Source organism: Orbicella faveolata, unplaced genomic scaffold (assembly GCF_042242905.1).
Source record: "Orbicella faveolata isolate gen_17 unplaced genomic scaffold, um_ofav_v1 contig_13, whole genome shotgun sequence".
NCBI lineage: Eukaryota > Metazoa > Cnidaria > Anthozoa > Scleractinia > Merulinidae > Orbicella > Orbicella faveolata.
In genome coordinates, this window is record NW_028301540.1 from 3,290,888 (window position 1) to 3,315,281 (window position 24,394).

The 24,394-nt window shown below is 39.5% G+C and overlaps 1 protein-coding gene across 1 annotated transcript in view; it reads right to left on the reverse strand.

The window, feature by feature from the left end:
- Positions 1–24,025, reverse strand: part of LOC110069293 (uncharacterized) — a 42,184-nt gene extending 18,159 nt beyond the window's left edge. The window contains exons 1-37 of the mRNA XM_089284083.1: positions 23,800–24,025; positions 22,008–22,351; positions 20,491–20,751; positions 19,341–19,382; positions 18,721–18,774; positions 17,798–17,887; positions 16,903–16,977; positions 16,045–16,083; positions 15,093–15,146; positions 14,694–14,747; positions 13,943–13,996; positions 13,412–13,519; positions 12,940–12,984; positions 12,692–12,745; positions 12,258–12,302; positions 11,290–11,487; positions 10,475–10,528; positions 9,846–9,890; positions 9,674–9,727; positions 8,702–8,755; positions 8,173–8,226; positions 8,002–8,055; positions 7,507–7,560; positions 7,012–7,056; positions 6,579–6,632; positions 5,884–5,928; positions 4,411–4,464; positions 3,957–4,010; positions 3,798–3,851; positions 3,480–3,533; positions 2,585–2,638; positions 1,799–1,843; positions 1,297–1,341; positions 1,155–1,208; positions 682–735; positions 319–372; positions 59–112 (exon numbers count right to left, since the gene is read on the reverse strand). Of these exons, the coding sequence (XP_089140209.1) occupies positions 59–112; positions 319–372; positions 682–735; positions 1,155–1,208; positions 1,297–1,341; positions 1,799–1,843; positions 2,585–2,638; positions 3,480–3,533; positions 3,798–3,851; positions 3,957–4,010; positions 4,411–4,464; positions 5,884–5,928; positions 6,579–6,632; positions 7,012–7,056; positions 7,507–7,560; positions 8,002–8,055; positions 8,173–8,226; positions 8,702–8,755; positions 9,674–9,727; positions 9,846–9,890; positions 10,475–10,528; positions 11,290–11,487; positions 12,258–12,302; positions 12,692–12,745; positions 12,940–12,984; positions 13,412–13,519; positions 13,943–13,996; positions 14,694–14,747; positions 15,093–15,146; positions 16,045–16,083; positions 16,903–16,977; positions 17,798–17,887; positions 18,721–18,774; positions 19,341–19,382; positions 20,491–20,751; positions 22,008–22,351; positions 23,800–23,866 (2,673 nt within the window). The 5' untranslated portion in view covers positions 23,867–24,025. The remainder of the gene's footprint in view (positions 1–58; positions 113–318; positions 373–681; positions 736–1,154; positions 1,209–1,296; positions 1,342–1,798; positions 1,844–2,584; positions 2,639–3,479; positions 3,534–3,797; positions 3,852–3,956; positions 4,011–4,410; positions 4,465–5,883; positions 5,929–6,578; positions 6,633–7,011; positions 7,057–7,506; positions 7,561–8,001; positions 8,056–8,172; positions 8,227–8,701; positions 8,756–9,673; positions 9,728–9,845; positions 9,891–10,474; positions 10,529–11,289; positions 11,488–12,257; positions 12,303–12,691; positions 12,746–12,939; positions 12,985–13,411; positions 13,520–13,942; positions 13,997–14,693; positions 14,748–15,092; positions 15,147–16,044; positions 16,084–16,902; positions 16,978–17,797; positions 17,888–18,720; positions 18,775–19,340; positions 19,383–20,490; positions 20,752–22,007; positions 22,352–23,799) is intronic.
- Between the last annotated feature and the right edge of the window lie 369 nt (positions 24,026–24,394).

Below are 24,394 nucleotides of genomic sequence, written 5' to 3' on the forward strand. Positions count from 1 at the left end.
ACTGAATGGTCTATCAAGCTTACGATAATGCTCTGCGCATCCTGAACCTCATACTTACCCCGCTGCCATCACCGCCAGTGCGACCGCGGCGACCAACTGGCCCTTGATCTCCCTGGAACATGATAACAGAAAAAAGGGATATTTTGAAGCAACATACTTCTCTCAAACAAAGTTATCTTCTGCGACAAAAAACAACATATACTATAGCTTCACAGAAAACCACGTGGAATATGAGTGATACACAAACATAGGACGGGATAAGGTTAATAAACAGTAAATCATTTTCACGTAAATCAAACGTTGCTTTTGTCTTCTTACGTCTTCTCCTTTCGTTCCGGGTGGTCCTGTTGCTCCCATTGGTCCAGCAGATCCCTTTCATAAAAAAATAAAAATAAGAAAAAAACGGAGACAGAGACAGAGAAGAGAAGGAAAGAAGACGGAAGGAAGGATAGAAAAAAGACAAGGAAAACAAAAGTAAAAGTGAGAGGTAGAAAGAAAGAGAGAAAGCAAGACAAAATAAGAAAGAAAAAAGAAAGAGAGTGAAAATAAAGAAACAGAGAAAAACGAAAGAGAGAAAGGAAAACAGAAACAGACGAAGAGAAAAAGAAAGAGAGACAAAACAAGCAAGTTGGTAGTTGGCTAATAAAGATTATGTAAATTCATTTCTGATAGTTTTCGTACTGTCTGTCCTTGATTTCCGACACTTCCTGCATCGCCCACAGGTCCTTGAGATCCCTGAAAGGCGAATGAAACAATAATAATAAAAAATAATAGTGATAATGGTAATAAAAACAAAAACAATAACAATAACAGTAACCGCAACCGCAACCGCAACCGCGACCGCAACCGTAACAGTAACAGTAACAGTAACAGTAACAGTAACAGTAACCGTAATAGTAATAGTAATAGTAATCATCATCATCGTCATCATCATCATCATCATCATCATCATCCAAGGACATAAAACATCCAATGTTTTGTAACAACTAAAGCTATATTTTTTGAGGTCATTGTTTAGAGTAGCCATTGTGTGTGCTGTGGCAAACTAGTCATAAAATATCGTGGTCCATTCCCGCAGGTTCTTTTCATTTGTAGGACTGGATTGACTTATCTTACTGCACTTTTAAGGTTAGTTTGCAATAATTGGTACTCACTGGAGGACCAGGTTTTCCTTCGTCTCCTCGTTCACCAATTCGTCCATCTACCCCCTACAGGAAAAATAGCAAGGTCGACAATAACATCATTTTTATTTTCATTTTTTTTTTTTTCTGAAATTGAAATGTGCTCTGGACTCACTTGATCTCCAGAAAGTCCTTGTAATCCGGGAGTTCCAGGATTTCCCTAAAGAGAAAAAAATATCATTCGAATAAAATCCACTTTGATCACGCTTCAACTCGCACCCGAAATCACCGTCTTCCTTTCAACCCCTCCGTCGCATACAGCTTTTTAATACAAGGGGTTACATAAAAAGAAAAATTCTGCCCGGATAGGTAAGCAAAGCAAAGCCAGTTCAGTAACAGCAACATTACACTGTTCAACGACGGCTTGGCACTTCCTCGCGTGAGATAAACTACTTTATCGCCTCTTCCAAGCGTCCAGTTAGTTGGGGGTCAGCGCGAAAAAACGGAGGAGCGAAATAAAGAAGAGAGAGAGGCTTGGTGGGCTTCTCCCTTATTATGTTGTGCGCCATTTTTCGCGCTGCCCCCAACTAACTGAACACCTGGAAGGGGTTAGTTCGTTTACAACTTTAATATCGAAGTAAACTGATCAATAGAAATAGATATAGTTATTATCGTACCCTTTGTCCAGGTGAGCCGTTTGTACCAGCATTTCCCTTTGGACCCTAGAAATTTAGAGAAAACACAGTCGTTAGGTTTGTATCTAAATGTGTGAACAATATATTCTTGCTAGCATTAATAGCTTTGTGCACATTGGCCCTGAGGATGTCATGCGTACTCAGTCGATTCTATTACAATTACAACCCCGTTGACATGGTCACCAACAGGCCATGAAAATTTAGCCGTATTTACAGGGTGGCTGTATTAACGGGGTAGAGTCTAATTTTAAGAATTCACTGTGAAGGATGAGGATATGACTGTTGGTTTCTTATAAAAAAATGTGTGGGCGTTTCGCTCGAACACGAAAAGCGGTCGTAATAAAGAGGTGACGGTATTAACAAGGTAACCGTAAGGCGGGGTTCTACTGTAAAAGGAAAACAAGTAGAAAACGACATTTCTGTAAATTCAATGTGTGCAGTTATACCGTAGACGCTCTAAAACGAGAAATTCAAGATATCGATGAATAAGATTTAATTTAATGTTTGTTTACACGCTTGAATATTATGAAGCAACTATGAACGACAAATGTAAAGTCGTTCGCGACTTCTTCTGATTAGTTTCTGATTAGTTTCTGGACAGGTAGAAAACATGTACCGTGTTTCTATCGAGTGTAAATCTACTGGCGTTCTATCACGAATGCCGTTCTCTGATTGGCTACGCTATCTATTCTGTGATAGATAGTGAGTAGCGTAGCAATGTACCCTTGTTAACAAAATGACGGCCACAGGTATTGAAATTGAACTAACCTGTCCTCCAGAAAAGCCGGCTGATCCCTCATTTCCTGGGGATCCCTTTTCTCCCTAAAGATGTCAAAGGGGAAGGGCAGACTAAAAATCAATAAATCAGTGTCTAAACAGTAAATGATTTGCACTCACTCGCCCCCCCTAAAAAAAGCAACAGCAACAAAACAAAACAAAACAAAACAAAACAAAACCAGGAAAAAACAATGAAACTGGCAATAAAATTGATTTGCACTCACTCGCCCCCCTAAAAAAGCAACAACAACAAAACAGAACAAAACAAAACAAAACCAGGAAAAAACAATGAAACTGGCAATAAAATTGCTAGCTGCACTGATCATTGTGTCCTCGACGGAATAATATGAAAAGGCACAGCCCGAAGAACTAAAGATAAACATTGCATGGTAATAGTCGCATTCATGAACATTGAAATCGTCACGGTGATGTAAACATATACTATATTAAATGTCTTCTTTCAACCAAAGCAGAACGTTGCTGCCAGAAAATATTAGTGTTTTAAAAAGAGAAGTTTCAAAAGTGAAAAAAAAAAAAAAGAAGAATTTTAACAGATGTTTGTTAAATCGTAAATACCAGGCTTGAACAGTGAAGTTAATAACAGTTCTTTAACTCGTCGATCTGTCCTACAATTAGACATGATTAGGCTGGAGGCTAACTCGAAAACCTAACGGTTCATTAGGTCTCTAGTCTCATTAAAACAAGATCACCGACAACGGATACCTTGTATGAAATATACTATACATATCAAATAAACCAAATGCAACAATATTTGTATTTGCATATATTGAGAAAAATAACGACATTGTTGTTATTTGTTGTTATTCGTTTTAAAAAATGAAACGGATGAAATGTGTCTTTTGTTACGAATGGCATAGGAGCTAACCTGGTCACCCTCGCCTCCTTCTGATCCACTTGAACCTTCGGGGCCTAAAACACCCTAATGATGAAAACATGCAACATATTATGAGTGAAACACGCAATTGGTTGGTCCGTAAAGAAGACTATTAACAACGCCGTAATAAATAATGTACGTTGTAATCCATCAGATATTTTCGCTACCTAGAAGCTCACAGTTTTCCTCGAACTTCGCTCTAGAAAAACCTATTCTGCTCGCTTCTCAAAATACAGATAATGTCCGCGGACAAATATCCCAGCATATTTTCGCGCCAAATGGAGACTAATGTTTTCATAGCCAACAAACCTGGACCCCCATCGATCCTCGCGGGCCTACACTACCAGGTACTCCTTGCTCGCCCTGTGAAATGCAAACACAAGGTTTTGATCAAACAATTAGCCACACATAGCTAGCTATCCGATTCTTATCACCCACTATAATCGAGATAAGTTCTGTACATCTTACCTTTTCTCCTGGGAGTCCTACTTCTCCATCGGATCCCTGTAAGCCTTCTTGACCCTGAAAAAAGAGAAAAAAAATAAACTTTATTATATAAAATTTAGTGCTATACCGAGTGGTAGCAAATTGATAAAAACGCTATCCCACATGTGAAGATATCATTTTTACCACGCATGCGTGATATCATTTCTGATTTCATTTTCGACCCTTTAACTGTACTTAAATCTGTTAGTGTATGATCGAAACATCTTCAGATCTTCATCAGACGTCTTCGGTAATCTTCGGAGGTTTTCGGAAATTGTTCGGAAACGTTCGTGTGGCTTTCGGACAGCTTTTGGAGAATCTTCGGAAATCTTCGGAAAGTGGTCGGAAATCTTTGGAACATCGTGGGGATTTTATCTGGCGCAGGATCAGTACTTAAAATCTGAAAAGTTGACATGGAAATGAGGCCCTCGAATACCTGTTCTCCTTTTATTCCTCGCGGACCGACAGTTCCAGCAACTCCTGTCTCACCCTAAATACAAAAAAAGATCAAAGAATAATTTGAACTTGCCGTGGCCAAGCTAAGTAAGATGCCAAGTAGTAAGAAGTAGTCTTTGAGTCGACTTTAAAATAAGGGATCTGTAATGTAAAATGTATGTGATGACTACCATCATCACGTATTATTAGTAAAATCAAAGACGCGCCTCCCCGTCCACACTACGCCGGAGAAATGAATTTGAAAAATGATCGTCGGTTTTTCAGGATTTGTGTTTGAGGAAAACTCAGGCAGGGAAATCACGCGATTATCGTAATGTCATCGTTTTCGAGCGAGAAGCTCCGTTTTCAAAATGTTTCCCGTCCACACTACAAGGCAAAGCCGGCGTTTTCAAATTCCTTCGGTGTGAAGAGTGTTTTCGAAGAGCTCCGTTTTCGTGACAGATCAGTGTAGACGGTAGACCTAACCGTAAAAATAAAGCTGCGTTTTCAAATTCCTCCGGTTTGAAGAGTGTTTTCGAAGAGCTCCGTTTTCGTGACAGATCAGTGTAGACGGTAGACCTAACCGTAAAAATAAAGCTGCGTTTTCAAATTCCTTCGGTGTGAAGAGTGTTTTCGAAGAGCTCCGTTTTCGTGACAGATCAGTGTAGACGGTAGACCTAATCGTAAAAATAAAGCTGCGTTTTCAAATTCCTTCGGTGTGAAGAGTGTTTTCGAAGAGCTCCGTTTTCGTGACAGATCAGTGTAGACGGTAGACCTAACCGTAAAAATAAAGCTGCGTTTTCAAATTCCTCCGGTTTGAAGAGTGTTTTCGAAGAGCTCCGTTTTCGTGACAGATCAGTGTAGACGGTAGACCTAACCGTAAAAATAAAGCTGCGTTTTCAAATTCCTCCGGTTTGAAGAGTGTTTTCGAAGAGCTCCGTTTTCGTGACAGATCAGTGTAGACGGTAGACCTAACCGTAAAAGTAAAGCTGCGTTTTCAAATTCCTCCGGTTTGAAGAGTGTTTTCGAAGAGCTCCGTTTTCGTGACAGATCAGTGTAGACGGTAGACCTAACCGTAAAAATAAAGCTGCGTTTTCAAATTCCTCCGGTTTGAAGAGTGTTTTCGAAGAGCTCCGTTTTCGTGACAGATCAGTGTAGACGGTAGACCTAACCGTAAAAATAAAGCTGCGTTTTCAAATTCCTCCGGTTTGAAGAGTGTTTTCGAAGAGCTCCGTTTTCGTGACAGATCAGTGTAGACGGTAGACCTAACCGTAAAAATAAAGCTGCGTTTTCAAATTCCTCCGGTTTGAAGAGTGTTTTCGAAGAGCTCCGTTTTCGTGACAGATCAGTGTAGACGGTAGACCTAACCGTAAAAATAAAGCTGCGTTTTCAAATTTCTTCGGTGTAGTGCGGACGGGGCCTTAGATTAACTTAATTGTATATTGGACAGGATATATGTATAAATAAAAATTACCCTCTGTCCGGGGGACCCAGCTTCGCCAATCTCTCCTGGCATTCCCTTCGAAGAAAAAAAATATAACGTCAGTTGTCTATTTTTAGTGCGAAAAAAAAAAAAAATCGTGGCTTGCTTGCAGATTTCCCCTATTTTCCCGCGTGAAACAAAAGAAAATCATAGACGTCTGCACGTCATCAAACACAAAAAATGTAACCATTTAACTTTTAATGAAAAAACTCATGCAATCAAAGTCATGATCACAAGCAGCAGATCTATGTGCATTAGCTACTGGACAAAACTGCGAGACTTGTTTCAAAGGCATCATCTCACAACACCCTTTATACCAAATAAATACTTGGTCGAAGTTCTCCGGCAATGGGATTTACCGTCAACCACCAAAAGACCAATATGTTAGCTGTCAACAGTCCAAATTATAGGAAAAGATGCCGTTAGCCGTCAAATAACCGAAAATCATACCCGTCAACCTACAAAAAGCTATATTTTTTAACCATCAACCGTCGAGGGTACCCCGTCCCTCTATTGAGATCCTCCTTATCGACTTGTATCCTATGAATTTGTAGTCTCTGGGGCAGACCGAGGGTTACATGGTGATCTTAATAGTTTAATGCCCCATTTAGCAAGACCGTGAGAACTATACTTTTAGTACTGTACGTTAATTGAGTCCCATTGATTTTGATTTTTTCAATTCTTACAGCTGCTCCAGGTGTTCCTGCTAATCCTTGTTGGCCTCCAGAACCTCTCCTACCCTGCAGATCAAACATAACTGGATAAGGCACCATCCCCAAGCTTGCAGTGACATTACGAAGTTTAAGGTGTGATGTTGAGAACGCTGACCAAATTGAAAACATTGCTAAGTTTATTAATAGCACATAATTTGCTGGAAAGAAACAGAATAAAAAGAACAAAAGACACTAAACCAGGTAAATATGTGGATTTCGGGCCGTCTTTCAGTTCATCTCATTGTTCGCTTTGGTCACTTGTCAGTTTTTAGCCAGTTTGTTTAGAAAATTTACTTTGCTGCTTCCTTATTTGTTGCGTAATTGTGAGTTAAAAGCCAGCATGTCCTCCTATTATTCAGAAGTGGACAATTGTGATCCAAACAAACCAAACTGAATAGTACTCTACCCGTTCTCCTTGCGGTCCTGGAACACCAGGCAAGCCTTGCACGCCCTGAAGAAAAGAAAACTACAATTTAGATACGTGTTGGTATAAAGTCACTTAACATGTTCTTTATTTTCTTTTAACATGTTATTATTCTTTATCGAAGATAAAACCCCGGGAATATCTACCAAACGATGGCTCTCAACAGCAACGAACTTAGACCATGTAAAATGACAAGTAAAGAAGTTCTAGTGTCGTTTTTTTTTTTTTTTCTGGACTACGCAAGAAAAAGTTGTAAAGCGAAAGCTCATAAGGATTTATAATGCAATCTTCCTAAAGAGTTGAATAGAGATCATGTATCTCGGTGCGATAAACACGTAAATGGAAGAAAAGGAAGACAAGGCATTAGAAAGCTAATAACACAAATGCATTGTTTGTTTATAAAGACTGACATTTCGCTTCCACAAGCAATTTTATTTCAACGGTTTTCCTATCCCACCCTGCACATAATTTCATTACCTGCATACCGGCTCGACCTCGGGAGCCTCTTGATCCTCGATTTCCAACAATTCCCTGAAAAAAAAAAAAAACAGTTAAAAGTAATCTCAAATTAAATTCACACGAAACAAACAAAAGACACACAAAAAGTGAGAAATATTAACTGAAATCCCTGCAAACGCCACGCCGACTTTTCAACCCAGCAAATACAGGTTGCGGAGCTATGTAATCACTGATTATCAGGCAAAGAAACTCACGTAAAGACTATAAACAGGTTGTGGGAGCTACATTTTCAGCTGTAATTAAAGATGCTCGTCTACAGATAACCTGCGTAGCAAAATTTTCCTCTCCATTTTCCGGGCGTGGAGATCGAACAAGCGAGCAAGCAACCACGCGCGCCTGGGGTGAAAATTTGCTACACAGGCCACTGTAAAGACTTTGTGAAGGTTGTAGGAATTACATTAATCACCTACAGTAGGTCAAAGATTTTAATGTAAAGACTATGTTCATCTTTACCTCTATTCCTTGTGCACCATTTGGTCCAATCACACCCTGGGAACCTGTTTCACCCTAAGCATCAAATATACAAACGAGATGAAGTGAAGCCTTTTTTGAGCGCAAATTAAAGGTACGCTCGAAAAAGCAAGAATATTATGTTCTTTTCGAGTTCTGTACTAGAATACTTACCCTTGATCCTGTATATCCTGGGATACCACGAGAACCGCGGTCTCCGGATCCACCCTATAAACAAACGATTACAAGTTGATTTTTTTTTCGCACCGGAGAACACAAAACAGGCGGTGTTGCCGATACTTCATCTCAACAACGTTTGTTACTTTTTGACCATAATTCCATATGTCTAACCAGTTTCACAAAACCAAAATTCTACACGAACAAATCCATGAACGTACAACCGGGTTACAGAGGTTCTCACTCAACTTATACTTCATGTAAAGTCCTCGTAATGTCAAATCCGATTTAAGATAACACTACCGTTCTGAGGCGGTAACAAGCAGCTTTCTAAAAGGCATATATAAACATTCTCAAAAACAAACACATTAACGAAGTTAGTTGCATGTTAATTACTTGTCTTGGTTTCATTTGTTTCTGTTGTTTATTTTTTTATTTTGCTCATCAGCTTAAACGATGAAGCTTCGCAGCTTCGATGCTAACGAAATCCACAACAACATGTAACAATTGATTAGAGCCCACTCACTCTCCGTCCTGTGGGACCCGGAGGGCCTGGGCTTCCTGGACGACCCATTTCACCCTATCCAAAAAGATATTTAAAACATCAGTTAATGTGCATACTGCTTCCTTGTTATCTTTTATGAAAATATCTTTAATTTACAGGACATTACTCGTCGCTTTGCTTGCAATTTTTTCAATGGTATATAAATGAATCGCTAAGACTAGAACTGAACGGGATAAAACTAGGCCAAACGAACATTGATTTCTCACGAAGGGCATCACGCAGAGCACGAGAAATCTCGGTTACCAATTGACTATTGGTGCCACCGCAATTTTTTGTATCTCATTGTCTTAGTCGGTGGCGTGATATAGGGCGGATCAAAACAAAGCCGAAGCGATCCCAGATTGCGTTCGACGCGCAAGAAGAAGGCGTTGTTATTCGATATTTCAGTCACTAGCTAAGCATCTTTGGGTAAAAGAGAAGGTCTTATATACTGAATGCTGTCATAGCTGTTAACTTTTCTCGTGTGCTGTGCGAATGATATTGTGGATGCAGAAATAGCATAACAAGCAAATCTTTCGCGACGCTGAACACTATTTTTGTCAGTTTTTTATTCTTCAGCGTTTTAACTATTTACGGTTATTACCACCGAGAAATTTCCAACTTTAACTCTGTGTTGAAAGCACTAGATAAGAACGAAATAACAGACACATAATTTGCCGAAAACTTCAGGCGTTAAAATTTCGGAGGTTTCATTTTACACGTCTCATTTCCGAAAAATACTTCGGACAAAAATTTCGAATGCTGACGTGACATAGCTTAAGTAAATTTACACCTACAAAATCTGTGAAAAAGTAGTTTTACTGCAGCCTCAAGATTTTACAGATATATCGACGCGAAAATTAAACAAATTCTGTCTCGCCGTTAGGTGTATCAAATTGTCCCTCAACGTGTAGCAACAGCAAAACGAAAGTGATACAGCCTGGTTTGACATACCTCACTTCCTTTGTCTCCAGTAAATCCTGCTCGACCAGTTACTCCAGCAGAACCCTATGCGAAAGATATAATCACTTAAAAATGCAAAGGTAGTCGCTCTGGAACTGATAGTTGCCGAAAATCATCCAATATTATATACATAACTGAGATCATTTAAATAAACTTCGCTTACAAGGCTTCCTGGGCGTCCTGTTTCTCCGATATCGCCGGGCTCACCCTGAAGCATTCATGTAGAAAAACATTGTCAAAAATGGAAATTTTTATACTGGAGATATGATGAGAAACTATATAAAATCCTAAAGCCGCTATCCTGAGTCGTCTATTTTCAGAAAATACATAATAGTATGGCTACTCTTTTAACCCTTTCGCGGTATAATAGAAATTTCTCCCGCTATTTGATCCCTTTTTACGGTAAAAGATAACAGAGAAAATAAAGAAGAGAGATGTGTAAATTATATGCCACGAGTGTAGAAATTAAGAAAAGAATCTGGGACGACCTGGAGTAGAACGCTTGGATGGCCTTTCACTGAACAGAGCACCAGGGAATCCGTAGCGAGTCTCCCTGTAGCTTATTATGACCAATTACTACTACGAAATGGCTTACAAACTATCCCTAAATGAGCCTCACTTTAACTAAGGGTTAGAAAAAAGGACGATTTCGAGGCGAAAGAAGGCAGGGGCCAAAAATCACGTAATCGTCAAGTTATATATCAGTTCAAAACGGAAGCGTAAGCTTACATTTGTTAGTGGCCGACACGGATGTTAAAAAGACAATTAACACAAACTTGTTTCCTGTTTAACCTGTTCTCCAGTGACTCCTTGTTCTCCTTGTTCACCCGACGGCCCTGGGTCGCCCTTAGGGATGGAATAGAGTCCGTGTTTAAACGTAAAATGTTTATTACCATAGAACCTTATTGTTTTGTTTTTAACTTTATTCAAGGCAGAAACGTTGACCGTGTTTCAAGTTTTTTTTCGCGTTTTATACTCTCTGAGTTTGAGTATACGCTTAACCCCCACTCCCTTAAAGCATTTACGAAAAGCACCAAAGAAAAAGAAAGTAACTAATGGAGACGATAATAGACAGTTGAATTATTCAGAACGTGAAACTAAAATATTTTCACTGAATACTTTTCGGAATACTGAAAAGGAAGAACAAAACGTTAGCACAGAGAGCTTATTAAGTAAGTTGTTTACAAGAGCTTGGTGGCGATACTTTCAGTCCTTTTCCGTGGCCCAGCTGTTTTTCTCAAGGTTGATAACGCTGTCCTTCATTCGGATAAATTCCTATCCAGTAAATACGTGTTGACAAAACAAGTTACGATATCCACTGGATAGTGACTAGATTATCCCGTGGAAGGTATTACCCATCGTTTGATTAAAACCAGGGTCGAATGTACAAAATGACTTTCAGATTCTAGTACATCAAACCTCAAAATGATGGTTTTGTAAAGAAGAAGATACCAAAGAATAATGATAATCTGAAAATACTGTTGGCAAAGTTGAAAAAACAGGTCAATTTTTGCAAGATACCTGGTCGGTGACATAGACCCTCAAACGGATTTTAAACAAAGAAATAAAATTGAAAATAATTCTTAATTTCAATTTTAGATTCTCACCGTTGCTCCCTTCGATCCTGTTGCACCGGGGCTTCCTTGTTCTCCTTCTTGGCCATTTATCCCAGGGTTTCCTTGGGGCCCCTGTTCCCCCGTCATGCCTGTGTAGCCGCTTTCACCTTGGGATCCTGGCCTGCCACTGGAACCTTTAAGACCCACAGTGCCGGGAGCTCCTGGAGATCCGGACTGACCGGGCATACCCTGAGTATCAAATAACATGTTTTCACTGACTTAAAAATGCTCTCCGAACTAATATATAATCTTAGTTAGTTTAGTTTAATATTTATTCCCAAATATACAGTTTACTTTGTTATTTTGCTTTCTTGCCGCACCTGTAAACTAGCTGGTGCGTCCTGTAGACTCTGCTTATCAAGTCTATGAAACGCACCGTTGCCATAGGTAAGTGTGCGACCAAGTCATATGTCTATGTCTAGGTCTAACCTCTCATCTATACCATTTTTTGGAATCCATTTTTTGGGAAAAAGTTCAGGTGGTCTGGTCAGCCCAACTGCATGTACTCGAATATCTGACTGGAATGGTTGAATGGAAGTGTTCGAATTTACATTTTTCACGATTTTTAAGCTTTCAGTTACACTCAATTTCAGTCAATTTAACAGCTGTCATTTTATTTGTAGTTCTCGGATCTCTGAGCTATCTGCTAAAAAAAGCGTGTCATTTCCCTGCTGATAGTTATAATTTTGACCATACTTCTTAGCTACTAGCGAAACTCCTAATACGCACAATCTTCGTCAACAATAATGAACTGAATATTCTTTGCAGAAGACGTTACGTTTTGGTTAAACGTTTAAACGTCTATCGTTCAATTTTAGACAGATATATGACCAGCTTCCATGACGAGATACCAACGGTAGTAATCAGCCTGATTTTGCTTCATCTAGACACTGAAAGATTGCAACCGTTTTCGAAAATAATAACGTAATTTGTATAAAAAATAACTAGCTTTATCTCACCGTTAAACCAACAGGTCCTGGAGAGCCTTGCTGACCGTCTAAACCCTTATTTAAACAGAAGACAAAAATTAGGTACGACAGTTAGGATCAACAATCCACTTATCTCCATGTACTTATCAATCAACAAACCACATGTCTTTCCTTCTTTCTTCTTCTTTTTTTTTTTTTTAATTTTTTTGTGGAGAGTTTTTAACGTGAGTCTCTGGCTCGGAACATTGTGCAAACGCTCCCCACGTTGGTCTGTTTTAAACAAAGGTGCTATTACTATTATTATAATATATCTAGTCGCTACTGTTGTTATCTGCCCAACAATTCACTTAGTAAACTATCCAAGCCACTTTGTGCCAACGAACATATCTTCTGATATCCGAGTAGGTCTGCTAAGTAACTTGGTAAAGACAACTCTTGTTCATGATTATCATAATCAGTATCACCTGCGGTCCTGGATAGCCAGCGGCACCAGTTGCCCCAGTCTTTCCTTGCTGGCCCTACGTCGTCATAAGAAGGAAGAAAATCAACGATTAAACACTGGGCACCCTCCATTCAAGAAAACGATATTGTTCGTTCTACTCTAAATAAATATTAATTGTTCCTCGAAATAAACTTGAGCATTGTTAATCTTTGCAAATAAAAAAGGAGAGGAACAAAAAACAAAAAACAAAAACAAGAACAAAAAACCTACCGCGGTTCCTTCCACCCCTGGCTGCCCAACAGAACCACTCTCTCCCTATGTGTAAACAAGTTAACAATATGGGAATGGAAATCATTACGTTGTTACTTTTATCATGTATTAAAACCAAGTAAATACACCTACAGTTATTAACCCAACAATACAGCTAGTCTATATCGACTAGTATTGTTAGGCAGATAAACAGTTATTGGTAGCATACCAGATCACCTGCAGTTATTAACCCAACAATACAGCCCGTCTATACCGACTAGTATTGCTAGGCAGATAAACAGTTATTGATAGCACACCAGGTCACCTACAGTTCTTAACCCAACAATACAGCCAGTCTATATCGACTAGTATTGCTAGGCAGATAAACAGTTATTGATAGCATACCAGATCACCTGCAGTTATTCACCCAACAATACAGCCAGTCTATACCGACTAGTATTACTGGGCAGATAAACAGTTATTGATAGCATACCAGGTCACCATCTTCCCCTGGATCCCCTTGTGATCCAGTCCTTCCATCACGGCCAGTTGGACCCCTTGATCCTTGGAGCCCCGTTCCACCGACATCGCCTACAGGTCCCTGAAAGAAATGTTAACACATTAATGCAAGCTCACTTGAAGAGTGTCGATTATCCCATGTCTATTACTATTAGTAGCATGTCGACAGACGTTGGAGGTATGTGCCGAGAGCTATGAGCCAGTTGGGCCTTAGAGGCTTTGTTTACATTTTGTTTATCATGGATAGGAAATCTTGAAAAAGAAAACGCCTAATATTCTCAAAAGGCCCAAAGGTTACCCCTCTCCTCCCGGTTCCAGCGGACCAAAATTATCTTGGCTAAACTAGCCACCTCTGACACTTTGTTTTATTACTAACTCTTCAGTGCTCCCATTTTTTTCGCCTTCGTCTAACACGGGTTTCCCTTTTAACTTCACCAAAAACAATCAGTACTAGAGAGCTCCTTTAAATTTATTTAGATAATTCAATGGGTTGAGTGTGACTTACGTTATTTCCAGGGTATCCCGGAGGTCCAGGATATCCCCTTGGACCAGGGTCTCCCTAAAACAATAAAAATAATTGAAAAAAGCAACAAAGAAAGGCAACAAACAAGTTAGCAAGTTTCCTCACTAAAAGGAAGGATTGGCATTGAAGTTATTGAAGCACTACTCACCTCCCCCCCCCCCCCCCCCCGCATTAACGCACCTCCCAAAACTCACCTTTCAAACTAACATCATCTTAACGTAAGTAAGAAAATTGCGATATAATCGAAATTCAGAAATATCAGATCAATAATGTCTGGATACCATTTACCAAGGTTCCTAATTAGTGTTGGAAATTTTCTGACATCTTCGCGGTTGCTTTCCATCAGACTAACTCGCGCGGACAATCATAATCCAATCTTTTTGACACCGAAAGCAAACTAGTCAAAGTGGCGTTGGGCACAACAAGTGTTACAATAATAACTTATTAACCGAGAGTGATTTCTTCACGTGAAAATCTCATACCGAGAATCTTAAATCGGCCATGCTGTGTTGACCTCGCTATCACTCGGTCGATACGGCAAGGCCGAGGTTTGGGATTTTTTCGTGAAGACCGAATGTTCGAGTTGTTTATTACACAGTTGTATAATGCCCTTGTATTAGCTAATCAGAGCGCGCGTTACATCGCCGGGCTACAAACACAAGTCATATATATAATACATAATGTTATCGATTCTTTTATCAAGCTTAGATATATATATAGATATATAACTCACATCAGTACCAGGTAATCCAACATCTCCTCTTGGTCCAAGAGCGCCGGGATTTCCCTGATAAGAGATCAACGTTGGACATTTTAGGAACTCGTAAACAAGTGTATTGTCAGGTCGCGCTTGGTCTGGGTTTAGTATCTGATCGCTTATTTAACAAGGAAGCGCGAGTTTCTGCACAAATCACACAGCGTGGTTAAGCGAGAAAAGTGACAATTACAGATTATTTTTGGAGGGTGGGGGGAGGGGTGAATAGGTTTGCAGAGCGGCGGATTTGCGTACGCCATTCAATCCCTCTCTTCCTCCTCTGGCAATTATTTAGCTCATTTCAGGTTTAAAACTCGTTAAATTTGGTTCTTTCATGTTTTGAGTGATTTGAAATGAAGTATATTACATTCAACTCACCGGCGTTCCAGTATTTCCTGCCTCTCCAACATTCCCGGCGACACCAATGGAACCCTGAAAACAAACGTTGAAGCTGCTTTCAGATGAATAAATTTGCACCATGTCAAAGTCAAGAGAGTATACTTAAGTGGGTGAATATTAGGGTACATCTGCTCATTGTGTGTAGCTGGAACTTTTACCCTCCAATGCGCGTTCTTATTGGCTACTTCGATAGCACATGACGTCTCACAATGAAATTGTTTCCCGCCAAAAGTATCTGATAAGGCAGCACCAGAGAAAGCTATGACGCCAAAGGATAGCGGTAGTGTTTTAGGACTGTCATGGCGCCCTCAGCTCGGTACTAATTAGAACTTTGCGTGCCTAAATAGGTCTTTACTATGTACAGTAGAGCCTCGCTTTACGTAAACCCGGTTATAACGGACAGTTTTGCTTGTCCCAACGAATAGCTCATGTGTTTTCTCTAACCGCTTAATACGGAAACCGGCTAATACGGACATGCGAAGGACATGCCTAGGACCCGAATGAGGCACTGCCATACAAACTAAACTTGCTTTACGGACACTGTCTATCTTCCCTCTGCACTTTTTTTTTTCATTTGTTGCGATCATGTTCCAAATGAACCCTGTTAGAAAATGAAAGGTTTATATAAGTTCTAAAAGCAGAAGCGCCTGACCCACATGTAACTTAGTCGCGTTTGAAACTGGCAAAAGAACATCCAGTACAAGACATTTAGCGATATATTTGATAAGGTTGTTTTGCCTTTGAACGTAAATTTCAGTCAAGGCATTATACACCGTTCGTTAAAATTGAATTCTTTAGTCTTTATGTTAGCCAATTGGGCAACGCTTTTCTGAGAACCCGCTTAATATGGACCAGTGGATAATGCAGACACTTTGGCGTGGCCCTTTCGTGTCCGTATTAAATCGGTTCCTCTGTATTTTATCGGTCTTACAATTCCTCCTTTGCGACCGGGAACTCCTGGCAGTCCAATCTAACAAAAGAAACAATAACATAACACATTAGATGACATGAAACTGCTACATGCGCACTACAAATAAAATACACCTCAAGAAGTAATATAATATTAGGGTTAAGAATTGAGTACAAGCACGCGACTTAACAATTCTAGTTTGCAGGCTTCACATTATCACGTCACGTATCCATCACATTCCATATGCAACCCTCTCTTGCTAAAACCAACATGAAACACTATCGAGGGCTCTGGAAACTTCACTGGTTTGAAAATGGAAAATCGTACTCGTTCTCTGAAGGTAAAGCGACTTCAAGTGAAGGATAGAGATATTAGTAAGTTCGCGTGTTACTCGAGTTGCAGCGTGTGAGGTTTCCGTAAGAGAAAGTCAAGTTTGTGAAGTACACAACACAGTTATATTACGACCCACAATTGGTAGAATCAGCTTGATAGTGAGGCCTATAGAGGACACACAAAAAAGAAATGAATAAAAATGCCTTTCAATTCCCTTTTTTGTGTGTCCTCTAAGCCTCACTGCCAAGCTGAATTTTAATATATCGAAAAAAATCTCTTCGCTAACCAGTTGGCTATCTACAACCAGTTAGCTATCTATCGACTCACGGGACTTCAGTAAAAGCCGGAAATAGAAAACCTCTGGGACCAGAGAAGGATGATTCGAGTTCGCGACTATCTAGGACAAATCCAATTAATAGCAGAACTGAGTGCTTTAACCCCGGAAGTATTACCACATTAATTCACTCGACCACAATGCGATGAGACATTAAAAACCTTTAAATTTATCCGGATCCAAAGTAATCATTACTACTAAACTTGACTCACCGGTGCAGCTATAAGATCAGATCTTTCAGAGATGATATTTGGCGCCATGTATGGTCCTTTGATTCCTGATAGAGTCTGACAAAATAAAACGATAATCAGAAATTGGCACACATTTATAATCCCCATTCCTTCAGAGACACGCGTAATTAAAGAGCTTGGCCGTAAGTTGAGTCACGAACTTGAAAGTTTTTGCGTGACACAGTTTCCAGCTTCTTAGGCGTTTTCGTGCGAATTGAATATCAATCACGGTACGTCACTTAAGATTTCGAGAAACGATAGCCTTTGCATGCTTAATGAGAGTTGACCATTGAGATTCAAGCTGTACAGTCGACCATCCAAGCTGCGACCGAAACAAATAGAATAGAGCGAGCACGTAGGTGTGACTTTACAGGCTAATTTAAAGGAGCTCGGTTACGGTATTTTGGCCATGTACAAAATAACCTATAAATTGTAGAAAACCGGAAAACAATCGTTTACTAAGATAAAAAAAAAAAACATCTAACAACTAATAATAAAAGATAAAGGGATACGGATGGTTTAGGATGGAGAAGACTGACAGGGATTACAAACGACGAATTTGAAAAACGTACGCTAAACTTTTCAGGATGCGCATACCGTAAATTAGCTCCTTTAACTTGTTATCGAGTGCATAACATGTATTCTGGCCAGCAGATTTGCCAGGGACCTGCCTGGAAAATGGAAGTTAAGACATGCCTCAATTTTACTGTGCGATTAGCGCTGAACACATGCGAATTTACCAGCAAGTAGAAAATTGTCTTTTAAATGTGATTTGTTGGTGAAGTAGTCTCTGTTATGGTTTAAGATGAATTCTAACAACGCTTTGATGACAAATTCTAACAAATTGGCTCCTTGCAATACCCGCTGGAATACTCACAGCAATTATTGACCCGCGTCCAACAACTGGCGGTCCGGGGGGACCTGGTGGTCCAGGGGCCCCCGCAATTCCTTTCCTGCCCGGAGGTCCCTTAGAAAATGAAAGAGGGCAGTAACCGTGAAATTACAAAATTTGTTTGCATTCTACTACTTGTGTTATCATGTCAGGCCCATCAATGGCCAAGTCCCCATCCATTAGTTATACACTCGCAGGTATCCTCTTCACAGGAACAACAAAAGCCAAAGACGGTTCGGGGAAAAAGCCAAAGAGGGTTTGCTATACAATTTAACTGTAAAAACTTTAAAAAACTGAGAAAAAATGTTGAGAACCATCTGGTTAAAACTTTAAAAAAGTTTAAAATTTTGTGACGACGTTTCGACGTTCACTTAATGTACGAATATAAATGTAAAAGAATTCCTACGAGACACGAAATGAGATACTAAAAATGTGGTGATGACGCAATCAGGAATTAGCACGCATAGTCAAGTGGAAAGTTTAACGCGAATAGTCTTTTTGGGTCTTTAACAAAGGTTTCAACTCCTTAATGAGGAGCATCTCAAAAATTAAGCAATCAAACTACGACCTGCACTTTTTCAATAATGAACCAATAATCTTTTAACCAATGCATCTATGATGCATCTATGATACCTAATGGCATTAGGCAATATAATGTGGAAATTAGGAGAGTGAACTTTCGAAAATTAGCACTTTCAACGTGCATCGACGATGAGCTGTCCGTTATCTTGTTTTTATTAACCTCTTACAATAAAAGTTATTCGGGTGCTTTCACTATCCCACAATACAGTACAAATAATAAGCTACATATTTACATTAATTTGTCGCAAATTTTTATCATGATTGCATATTTGGTATCAAAATAAGGTAAATAGCTATAGAAGTCATTGACATCAAAGACAACTTACTGTATTTCCAACTGGACCTGTTCGCCCGCGGGATCCACGAGGTCCGGGTAAACCCTAGGGCGGGAGGAAATAATAAAGGAATAAAGTAAACTAACAAACCAAACAAATAACACCAATAAAGGAGGAAAAGAAAGAAATCGTAGTAAGGACATTCAGTAGGTTAATTGACCTCATGCAGTTACACATCGTATTGCAATAGAGAGGTTTACACTTGAGTGTCGAAAAGTAATTGTTTCGCATGAACTACGCTACACAACTGACTAAAAAAAAGAGTCGTGTCACATTTTCAACTAATCAGAAGTAAAACGAAAACCAATCGTGATTGGCTCGCAAGAGTTTTCTTGCGCTAAGCGTCAGCTACGTAAATTTACTTCGAGTTTTGATTGGTTCATTGGATTGTCCGTGTTCTTCTAAGTTGCGATTGGCCAGAGTGATTCCTTTGGTTTTGCTTTTACGACTCTCAAACGAAAACCGCTCTAAGCAATGTTGAACAACTTATAACTGTGGAACTGTGGCTTTCCTAATTTCTTTCGCTTTCCTTATCATAAACTCGTTCAGATTATCTGTGTATCGTCTATTATTTCTCGTCTATTATTCATTAAAAAGAGGTTTTTACTGACCACTGGGCCTGTCAATCCATTGTCTCCAGGTGGACCGATAACCTGCCGGATTTAAGTTAAGAAAATGAAAATAGCATGCGTGTTTACACTAGATTGATGAAAACACAAAAGAAGGGTGGGGAAGTTAGAAAGTTTGGGTAAACTCGCCTTGCAGGCGGAGGTTTTCATAAGGAGTTATCGAACTCTTCCAAGTTTTTCTTTCAGTTTGAAGCGGCCGGTGAAATTAAGAAATGCTGTTATAGTGTAAGTAGTACAAATAGTACACATACAACTGTGTTTGCCGTGCCTCATGGAAAACAACTAAAAAACCAATTAGCATCCCCGTATTATGAGTGTAGGTATATAGTCAATAAAACATGGAAAATTCAACAACAACAAAAATAATGCAAATACAATTTGATAATATACACGTATTCGTAATAAAATACATACTACAGGAATCTGTGCTTATACAGAGCCGACTTATCAAAGTATATGTGATGAGGGAATAAGGAAATAATTAAAACAAAACAGCGTGCAAAAACAAGGTGAAGGAATCCAATGTTCTGTAGCATACAGAAACAAGGAAACCTGGAGCAGCTGGATAATGAATAACGAATATCTACTCTAAGGAAACTACACGAGATAATTTTTTAAATATATATTTTCTAACAAATCGTAAAATACCTCTGTGTATCTGTCAATCCATCGTTTAAGGTGTATCTACAGTCTTCGACTAATGGTCCTTTTAGCTGTATTGCTGATGAGGGACCAGCATAGGCTTAAGGGGATGTGGTATGTGAGTAAAAACAAAGGCGGGGTGCGGAATGACATAAATTTTAAGGGAGGGGTGCGGAATAAAACTGAATACCTCGACGGGAGCGGAATTTGCTCATTTTGACTGACGGGATGCGGCATAGTCCTAAGATTGACGGCGAGATGAGGGATGAAAAACAGAAAATCACAGGTTGCGGACATTACACAGAGAATTGCGACTATAACCTGGCGGGATCGAGATAAACATTCGCTGGATGACGGGATTGAGCCAAAAAGCGCAGCGGGATGCGGGATTGAACAAGCCTAATGTTGGACCCTCTACTGATTGTCAATATTAATTCGTACGAAATCTGCCTTAATAAATACCTTTGTAAGGTAATTACAGTTTCCTTACCGTAACTTCGATTTTACATATCTCCTCAGTTATTTTGTTAACTGCGCGAGCGAGGTTTTCTAACTCTCCGATGATAACTTTACTGGGGTCAGTAGCCATACCCAATAGTTCCACTGGGTCAGGGGTACCAGCACCAACAGAAATAACTGTAACATTCTTGTCCTTAAGTTTCTGAGCGTTATCCCCTGGGAAGATACGTTCGTCATCTCGAGGGTTTTGTGTCTTCTGAGTTTGAGCACCGTCGGTAAAAATGACCAGGACCTTGCAGAGACAAAATAGGTTTTGAATTGCAAGAATTCGTTTTAAGAATCCAATACTCGCTCTCCTTGCATTATCCGCAAAGATTGTCGACTCTTTACCTATTTTCTTGGCTTATACTATTTGAACGCAGTTATAGGACTTGCAAAGTTTGCCGTACGTTTTAACTCTTTGAAGTGTGATAAGAATCTTTTTATATATCCTTCAGCTACACTCTGTTTTTTATAAGAATGTGATTTATAAGAATATCGAAGCTGAGATTTGCGAAATTTTAAGAATATTTTAAGAATAAACCCAATGGCTGAGATTTTGAAAAGAACATAATTTTGCATGTTGGAAATTTGTAATAACAAATGACAGTTTTACATGATTGTTTTCAACTAAACCACATAAAATTCTTCCTTTCTCTAAAAGGCAAAACTAGCCAAACAACAACAACAACAACAACAACAACAACAACAACAACAACAACAACACTAGCCGTATGTTCGATGCAAATAGCATTTCTACAAGAATATGGGTGTGTTATATCAGGCTTTATTGCCCGCCGCAGCCTGACTCAAAAATTACTTCAACGCCATAATATCCGCCGTAATATCGGACAACATCTTCAAAATTTTGCAGATGCAAATTTGTTAAATTGATTTTTATTGAAATTAAGTTCCATTTGCATCAGAACTCCAAGTCAAACTCAGCCATTTAAGCAAGATTTGTTTGAAACCAATGGCCTCGGGTGCCTCGTGGTTAGTGCGCTTGTCTCCGGATCGAGGGATACGAGTTCGAGCCCTGGCCGGGGCCATTGTGTCGTGTTCTTGGGCAAGACACTTTACTCTCACAGCGCCCCTATTTATACTCCCTGGTGTATAAATGGGTACCAGCGAATTTGATGCTGGGGGTAGCCCCGCGATGATCCAAGGGGAAGAAGAAATACTCGTACTCGCCACATAGAAACCGGAGATAAGCGCCGGTCTGATGGGTAACTTGGCTCGTATGCAGGTTTAACTTACTTGATGTCTAAAATCAAACTATTAGTTACTGGCACGGTCGACTGAAATATTCACGATATCGTGTTTTACCGTAACCTGTTTAGTTGGAATTCCCAACTAGTTTAGCCGTTCTGTATGGTAACGATGTAGCAAGGAAGTTATCAAAGGTTTGCATGCATGCAGTGCAAACTAGTCACGCGCAGGTTTAGATCTCATATTCAAGGCTTTTAACTTGCAAGTGCATATCTGAAGATAAGAAGGCATTATTCTCACCTTGCGGTATTCGGGTCCTCTCATACCCTTGCTTATCTCAAACTGTTCGTTTGCCAAATCAATAGCCCTGTCAAGAAATGTCTGTCCGTCTCGAACTTTGTAAGAGTTGATGGTATTTCCAACATTTCCCTTTGTTTGAAGGTCATCAAATCCCAGAAGCAATGTGGCTTCGTTGTCAAACTGGACTATTGAAACATGAGTTCCATTTATACCTGGATTAACGTCAAATTTGTCTACCAGGGCTTTAGCAAATTCCTGTATCTTTTCTTCGTTGTCTCCAAAATTGAGGCTCCCAGAACTGTCCAAAATTAATCCAAGATCAATGGGTGGACATGCTTGAAGTTCTATCAAATAAAAGAAAAGAGATTTCGCCTAGGCTTGATTTTGTTTTGCCCTATAGAGTACTCAAATCAAGTACAATACCTTGACTACTTTGCTTGTTTCAAAAAGTATGCGCAAACTGATTCGTTCCAAATTTGACACGAGTAAATACATCAATACAGGCTTTTTACGTGCCTGAATGAATTTATTAATCCAGTGCCACATAACTGACAATGATGTATCTGACATAAACATAGTATTAATATGTTTATGTGAAATAGATTACTGTCAGTTGAAGACAAGAAAAATTCTATTCAAGGTTGACCAATTTTTCACGTGGGTGAATGCACACTGAAGGTGACCTGATATGCAGAAAAACTCAAGAGCTCGGTGTATGACATCTGCAGACTACATTTAGGCTAAAATAGCGTTCTGGTTAACCTGAATATCACTCAGGTTAGCCTGAATAGCGGTTAGCTCTCGGTAATGGAAATGAGAATTCTTGAGAATACGATAAAAGTTAAAGAAGTCTGCATTCTGCGGTCTGCGGTCTGCAGTCTACAAATGTCGTACTCCGGAAGAAGCTAACAGCTCGGTTACATGTCACGCTATAAAAGTGATTGTAGCATTTAAAATCTGCTCTCTAGATAAATGGAGCATTTTATTTAACAATAGGTTACTCTTATCCAATTACTTGTGTTGCAATGTGAAGAAAAGACGCTAAAAGCAGCAGTAGCAACAACATCAATATCAAAGGAACAAAGAATAAGACGTGGCATAAACGTTTATCTGTCGTTTTTTGAACCGAATTCATTTCTTCAATTCCCATCCCGTTCGAATTAAATAAAATTGTTCCACGATATTTGCTTTTCCAAAAGGTAGCTCTAACGGAGATCGGTCTTAATATTAAGTTACCACGTAAAAAAGCTGACGTGGATAGCGGTAACCCGCAGAAATCAAAGAAACTCGGTAAGGAATTCGAAAATAAAATATAGTCGAACGAATACAATTCAGAACGGTAGTGACCCACTGTGGTGGGTGAGAACAAAGCACTTCTGTCCTGGATTAGATAATGTCCTATAGAACACTTGCAAAATGGGGAATATTCAATAAATTCAGCTGATTATTTAAGTCTGCGTCGCCCAATTTGGCCGCCCCTGATGTATATCTACCCTCCAACAGGCTGACAAGATAATTGCCCAATTTCATGTTCCAAAACATTAGTAAGTTTTCAACATCTTAGTCTCTTTGAAGTATGAATTAGTGCGTTGGAATTCAGTTAATGCACGACCCTCTTGTTTCAATAAAGAACTTCCCTCGAACGTGGCAAAACATGGCCTGCGGTGTCTTTACGATGAAATCATACTATCTTTAATCACATCAAAGCAGTGAGTCTGAGTTTCTGCATGCAAGGTCTACAAATCTTATATTTCATCGCAACCCATGCATAAAGGATCCGAAGACAACTTACGTGCTTCTCCAGTCCGAGCAGTCCAAGCGATGATGGCCAGTAGACTTAAAAACCTTCTGCCACCCATGACCGTCAAAAGGGAGCGCTTGAGCTGGTACAAAGCTATCCCACTCTCATCCGATCCCCAATTCGAAGCTTGCTTGATCGATTGCGACAGCCAGACTGGAATTCTGTGATACAGAACGTCTAAAGAACGTCTTTGTGGTTGAAAGGTTGCGATTTGACCCCGACGTAACACAATATCACATAGATTCAAGTCTGAAGGGTACTTGATAATAATAGTATCTACACGCAAGATCCCATATAAACTTATTGTCTCACATTGTCACGAAACTCTAATCGTCAGTACGGAGTCACTGGCTTTTCGAATAGCTTTCCGTGACGGCGACAAAAGGAGATATTACTTTACCTGTTTACTGCTCAATAACTCTTTTTTTGCCGATGTCACGCAATATCATCAATTTTTCCTTTTTCATTATTTTTTTTTCGCATTTACACACACAGAAAAAAACGTAGATCAATTTATCATGCCGAATTTAGACAGTATACGCTTCATAAGAATCCGTTACAAACTCTTGAAAACATGGGGCCCAAG